This window comes from Gavialis gangeticus, unplaced genomic scaffold (assembly GCF_001723915.1).
Source record: "Gavialis gangeticus isolate Ggan-Ray unplaced genomic scaffold, GavGan_comp1, whole genome shotgun sequence".
In the NCBI taxonomy this organism is placed as follows: domain Eukaryota; kingdom Metazoa; phylum Chordata; order Crocodylia; family Gavialidae; genus Gavialis; species Gavialis gangeticus.
This window is the reverse complement of record NW_017729006.1, coordinates 21,034,037-21,041,185: the sequence shown is the minus strand read 5'-3', so window position 1 is coordinate 21,041,185 and position 7,149 is coordinate 21,034,037. Positions and strand designations below refer to the sequence as shown.

Below are 7,149 nucleotides of genomic sequence, written 5' to 3'. Positions count from 1 at the left end.
CATCAGTGTTTATACATAAAATTGATTAACATTAAATGTGGGGGGGGGGGGTGAGTGTCCCTCTGCGTCCCCCAATGCATCACCAATACAGTTTTATCCATAACCCTAGATATACAGTCTTTAACTGATTGCCATTCTTTGCATATTTGAGAATTTGATTCTATCATATGTCCTATAAACCAGAATTTGCTTTGAAAGAGAACTTTTTCAATTTCTCCTCTTTCAAAAAGATTTTGGGCTTTTTTATCTTTTACACAGTAACACACCATTACATTTATTATGCAGTTAACTAGGTAATTGTGCCATAAATTTAGACAGCTACATGTGCAAAATAATTATCATACAACACAAACAGCCAAGCAGCCACAGAGACGTTGCTTAAAAAATATAGTACACTTTTGTAGCTGGATTTCTATGAAGCTTTGATTTGAATATGTGGCATCTCACAGTGTTTGACCAGGTCCTCCAGCACTCCAGGGTAGACTGCTCTCTCCCCACTCCTTTCCTGCTCTCACCTCTCCACCCGCTTCCAGCATGTGACTCATGCTGAATTTTGTTGCCCCAGGGTGTGGCAGTAGTAGATGTCATCACTCACTGCCTTCTCCTCCCTTTTCCCCAACCAGCTGCTTCTATAAGGAACCATTAGCCCCTCTTCCCTAGGGAACTGGTCTGGTTGGGGAATTTGGAATTAAATCTGTAAGGATAGCTCTTGCTCCTAAAGCCATATGAAAAAAGGTAGTCCCTCTTCCATGTGAGAAGCAAAGTGTAAACAGACACTTTAAATCAGCAGTTCCCAATGCAGTGCATGTGGGTGCCGTGGCACCCTCTGAGGTTTACTCAGGTGCCCGTGCACATTTTCACAATCAGTAAAAATCATTATTCCAACAAAAAATGCTGTCACTGCTGATTGAACTCAGAACGGCAACACTTCAAAAACATTTTCATAGGCTGTACGCAACAGCCGCCAAAATGAGACTGTCAGTCTGACTGACACAGTGACGGAGTGGCACTTACAACTCCCTCCCCAAACGAAACTATGCACATGTGCATATCCAGGATTCTAAATTCTAAACTTTAATATTCATATTGGCACCTGCTACTTTTTCTTTTAAATTTGAATGTGCCCTTGGGCACACAAATGTTGGGAACCCATGCTCTAGATTACTTGGTTTGCTTACACACAACAGAAATCTGAGAGAGGGGGAGGGAATTTGTTTGGAAAGCTGCTGGTTGGGGTGGGTGGGGAGCAGTGGTACAAGAGTTGCACAAAAGCACTAGTGCAAGGGTTAGGGAAGGAACTCTTTCTCCCAACGGGAACTCAGCTCACTTCTCATTAGTATCACAACTGAAGGTATGAGAGGGGTTGATAGTAGGGCTGTGCGAAATTTTACCGGCTGTTTCAATTCAACACTGTTTTGACTCGCTTCAAGCTCGAAACAGCAACATAGAATTGAAATGAAAGGCTTCAAAACAGGCTCAAAACAAAATGAGGCTAGTCAAAACGTTTCGAGTTTTGAAGCAGCCAGCAGCGAGGTGGTGGGAGACGGGAGAACCAGGCTCTCCCTGGCTCCTGCCATGGGGCTGCAGAAAGCCGATCACAGCGCAGGGGAAGAGAACTGAGCCCGGACTTCCCATCCCCAGCCTGATCTAGCGCTGGTTTCTTCCCTCATCTGGCAGGCAGATAGGGAGCCCGCAGCCCCGATCTGCCTGCCAGATGAGAGAGGCTGTTTTGAGCTTCCTCATTATAGCTAATGGGTGAAACGTCGAAACGGCCTCACTGTTTCAACAGAGCAAAATGGAACAGATGTTTCAAATCGAAATGAAATTTAAAACAAAATGTTTTTCCATCAAAACCTCAAAACTCAAGTTGAAATGGAACACGGCCATTTTGCACAGTCCTAGTTGACAGCTCCTGCCAACAGCTCTCTAGCTCCCCTTGCTGATGAGTGCTGGCAGAGCAAGTTCCCAAGGCACCTTTTTTTTTTTCCTTCTTCTGGGTAGCATGCCCTCTGAATGTGATGCAGGGCATTTCCATCAGGCAACATGATGAGTGTGCCCGTGAGTTTCCATCAGGCAACGTTACTTGTTGCTTGATGGAAATAATATCTGCCAGAGGTCTTTAAGACCTATGTAGAAGGCATGGAAGTTTCTTTTCCAGAGGCAGAATATATTATTATTTGGTAATGGAGAAAAGATTATTTGGTAATAATTGAAGTCACATGGAGACCAAGGTTTTAAGTTTGAAGATTTGCAAGCATCCTAGGGTCTTTTTGCCCAACCTCTGTAAATGCCAGCTTAGTTATCCATGCTTCACTCATCACCATAGTATCCATTTCCTGTAGATTTAAAATTATTCTGCACACACAGTTTGTCTAAATGACAGTCAGAGTGGCAACAACCTTAGGAAATTCCCATAGTCCTGATTAACTTGGTGTTGCTGCAGCTTCATTTTAGTGCTACGTTTTCATGTAGAAGGAACATTTGTTGGTACAATATGTAGAGAACTCCCACAACTGCGGTGAAGCATCGATTTCCTTTTAACCCCTAAAAACTAAGCCACAGTTCCTCTAGCATTTAACCCATTTAAATAAGAAACTTAATTATGGGGTAGGGTAAGAAGGGAATATGCTATGTCCATCTAGGAACAGATGTTTCGTGTGTCTTTGAATAAGTTGTGCCTGTATCTATCCCAGACCAAAAATATCCCAGGATAGGCATATACATGCATCACCCTTCTAATCAGGGATTAGCGATCATTTGAGTACAGTGTTGTGTTTCTGCCATTGATTCAATGATGAAATTTTGGGGTAACCATACACATACAGATGTACTTTGTGATATCCCAGGGCAGTGTTTCCCAACCTTTTCCAGCCCAAGGCATGCTTACGTTAATAAAAATTTTCCACAGCATGCCTGTTAAGGCATTCCCCATCCTCATACCTATTGTAGCTCATTGCCATGGCAAAATTCCATGGCACGCATGTTCATTTCTGCCGCAGCGCACTGGTTGGGAAACATTGTCCTGGGGTAAAATCTTGGTACCTCTTAACTGGGAAACGTTTTTAGGGTTTATCCTGGGACAGTGGACATGGATGTCTTTACTATTGCAGTTTGGTCCAAGATAAAAATGGCTTATCCCAGGAGAAATGTGATATCTGTTTGCAGCCTATCTAATATAAATCAGGTTTTAAAACCTTCAGTTTCAACACTGGAAAATTTAAAACTTAAATTTTGTTTCTCAGCATTATTCCGGACACTGTTTTGATACAACATCATAAAGGACTATCGGTTATCCTGAAAATAACACTATTTAAATATTTATTTTGACCATAAAACTATTTTGGCAAACAAATATGAGGAAAATGAAGTCAGTCCATCTTAACACTAGTCAACTTAGAAAGTGTCTCTGAGTAGCATAATATACATAGACACTGATGTTTATTGCACCTACAATGTTAAGGAATATGTCCATTTATTCCTTTTCAATAGAGCCTCCCCTGGACCATTCTGATCTGGTTGCAGAGTTACTGAAGGAACTATCAAACCATAACGAGAGAGTTGAAGAAAGAAAGGCTGCCCTCTATGAGCTTATGAAATTGACTCAAGAAGAGTCCTTTGGTGTTTGGGATGAGCACTTCAAAACAATACTACTCCTGTTACTTGAAACACTTGGGGACAAAGAGGTAAGCTCAGACAAACCCAACTAAGAAAAAGTTGACAACGTACAGATATTGCTTTTGATGCTAGGGACCATTTTTCAGTAATCTGTTCAATTGTTTGATTTGTATTGGCTTTAACATGTGCCTCTGTGAAGGAGATTAGACAATAAATGTTGCTAGAAATAACTTTTTATGACAGTAGGCAAATTATAAGTAAACAAGCAAAATTTAAAATTTAGAATAATCTAAATGTCCCAAACAGTGAAAAGCTTACCCTTGCTAAAACTCAGTAAGCAGCCCTCCACCTGAAATAGTTGCCTGCCCCTGGCTTGGACACACACATATGGAATGGGAGTCAGTATGTCTAGCTATAGGGAAAGCCTCCAATAAACAAAAAATAGCATAATAACTGTTGTTTTCAGATACCAATTAAAAAGATATTAAATATAAATTAATTAAAATTATGAATTGTATATTCAAATGGCACTCGTGCTGCATTTGGCTTGCTTTGTTTCAGCCAGTGTTTGTGGTGATTGATGGTATATAGTGGGTATTATACACACAAGTAGAAAACTGTTACCTTCTTGATCTTTTTTGTATTCTAAATCAGGGCTGTCCACTTGAGTGTATTTGGGGGGCCACAGGCAGTCCCGAGTCATATATCACATTGGCTACAGTCTCTGGGGTTTCTCTCTTGCAAATCCCCCTCTTTCCCGTGGTCTCCTGCTGAGTGGGCAACACTTAATAGCACACATCTGTGGGTTCTTGTCTGCCACAGCAGAAGAAGAGGCTACCACTTATATAGGCCTCCAGCTGGATAGCTGGGTTTTTAAATGGATGAAAAAGTTAAGTTTGTTTAGAATAATGAAATATTAAGAACGGTGCGTGTATACATCTTTCATTCCTTTTTGGAAGGGAGATTTTTTTTCCCTAGCTTTCCAGAGGGACGTAAAAATTGCCCGTGGCACAAAACTTACTAGCTCATTGGCACTCTCCAAAGTCTAAAATCCTAAAAGCAAAACAATGCTATTTATAGAAAGACATTTAGAAGAGATTGTTGAGATTTCTAAAATGCAGTAGTTAGATTTGTCAAAACTACATGCATTCCTTGTAATCGGACCTGAAGCTAAAGCTCGTGGCTATTTGGTGGTAAAAATTCAAAAATGGTAACAGAGACACACTTTTGTAAATCCCACAACACTGTGAATTTCAATATTTTGTAAAATAAATGTTATAAATAATCCAATAGGGTGGCTTTTCATATTATTGCCACGTGCTAGGATTAACTTGTTTGCATCTTTTTGATTTGTAGACAATGCTGATAGCCCAAATGTATGTCAATAAGCTCTTTGATTCATTTTATATGGAATTGAGGGGTAGGGAAAAGAATGGGTTGCCTTAAAGATTATTTTGCTTATTCCATTTACAGAAAGATTGGGCTCATATTGTATAACATGTGGGGTTACAGTGTAACTTGCCTTATGTGTTCTGTTTCCAACTGCCAAGCTAATGTTAAAGAGCGATCATCTAACTAAAGAGAAATAACCTAATTATTTAAAACGTTTATCTTTTAGCATGCAATCAGAGCTTTAGCACTGAAAGTTTTAAGAGAAATTCTAAGGAACCAACCAGCAAGATTTAAAAATTATGCCGAGCTTACAATCATGAAGACTCTAGAAGCTCATAAGGATCCTCATAAGGAGGTTGGTTAGTTCTGTTTAAAGATGTGACAGATTGCAAATCAAATGTACTGCTTAAAGCATGTGCTTGATAAATTAGTTTGCCACCAAGTGAGTAATTGGTCTTATAGTTTAGGATTTTTGCCCTGATATTGTCCCTTAATAATGCAGGTAAAGTCAATTATATATGAGCCTCCCGTGATTCTCTAGGTGCTACTGGTGGGACTGTTTTCCCATCTTTAACACTTTGGCTACTTAGACTGAAGGTCTGGGGAAGGGAAGTTATTTTCAGGGAGCTCTGTAGTTCTACTGGACTTAGGCTGGTAGGAGACAAAAGTGAACCTGACAAGGGATCAGAGCTCTATCTCATGCAGTTCCTTAACCAAGTTGTGCCAGTAGTTTGAGAGTTCATTTCTCATATTATTTTAGCAGCAGTTGAGAGAGAAGGAGTAAAGAATGATATGCCTGATGGGACTAATCTGGCAGAGGGGAGCAGGCTTTGGAAAGAAGAAAAACAATAAGGGAAATGAGGATATTGGAAATGTAAGACAAAGGAAAGGGAAATCACAGACAGAAAAAATCCCAGCTTATGGAAAACATGCACACAAAGGGTTAAACAGAAAATGTAAACAGTGCCCACCAAAACACTAAGCAGTTCATTACTGAGGTTGGTAGGCAGAAAAACTCAGAAAACCTTTTCTGTAATTTTTAGTTAAATTTTCACTCATGTTTTCTTTCCTTTTTTTATACTCTGTGAAGCTGATTGCCAGAGCTCAAGTTTTGGAAACTTGATTGCAACCTCTCCATTTTCTTGTCATCTCCTACTAATCTCTTGATTAATTCCTTACTTTTTCCTCCACCATTTATGTCAGATTTATTGTAGTATCTTCTCCATTCCATTCATTCTTCCAGTCCCTTGCTTTCATTAAATGAAGAAATGAAACAAAGGGGACAGAGCTGAGGAAGAAATCTCACCCTCCTGAATCCATGCTGTTCCACACTACCATCATCAGAAGTGGCAGGATTACTTCCTGCTTCCCTTTGTGACACTAGAAACAGACACGGCAACTGGAAGTGGAATGTGTGTTTAGCCCCCCAGAATCAGCCAGAAAAGAAATGCAGGCAGTTCTAGAGTATGCATCACAAGTAGCACCAGAGAACAGCTCCCCTGTATATTGGCAGCCTAGCTGAGTGCACTGCCAGCCAGCAGGACACAGTTGCAGAAGCATGCAATGTGGGGGAAAAACCCTGTCCAGTATTGCTATTTGTAACTTGATTACTCATTTGCTAGCTTTCAACTCCTAATTTCCTTACTAAACCTTTTATTAATTCAAGATATTAGTGCTTATTTTTAATTTTTTTTCTAGATGTATGCAAATGAGGCTTACTTTTAGAAGTAAAACTGTACTTTTGTTAAAAAAAAAAAAAAAAAAAAAAAAATTAAACCAAAAAAAAAATCTGCCTCCCTAATCAAAAGGGCCTGCAAAGAAGTAATGAACTAGAGCAGGGAAATCTCAGTCGAAACTGAAGAAACAACTTAGAGCATTGTGCATGTGTTGGGGTTTTATTTTGGGGGGTTTTTCATAGTTTCATAGTTTCTAGGGTCGGAAGGGACCTGAGCAGATCATCTAGTCCGCCCCCCTGCCATGGCAGGAAGACCACTGGGGTCAAATGACCCCAATAAGGTGGTCATCCAACCTCCTCTTAAAAACCCCCAGGGTGGGAGCCTGCACCACCTCACATGGAAGCTGGTTCCAGACCCTAGCCGCCCTGACCGTGAAGTAGCGCCTCCTGATGTCCAACTTAAACCT

The 7,149-nt window shown here is 40.3% G+C and overlaps 1 protein-coding gene across 24 annotated transcripts in view; it reads left to right on the top strand.

Moving 5' to 3' along the window:
* Nucleotides 1-7,149, top strand: part of CLASP2 (cytoplasmic linker associated protein 2) — a 276,414-nt gene that overhangs the window by 257,721 nt on the left and 11,544 nt on the right. For all 24 annotated transcript variants that reach the window (XM_019508951.1, XM_019508959.1, XM_019508941.1 and 21 more), the window contains 2 exons: nt 3,490-3,683; nt 5,234-5,362. In XM_019508951.1, the coding sequence (XP_019364496.1) occupies nt 3,490-3,683; nt 5,234-5,362 (323 nt within the window). The remainder of the gene's footprint in view (nt 1-3,489; nt 3,684-5,233; nt 5,363-7,149) is intronic.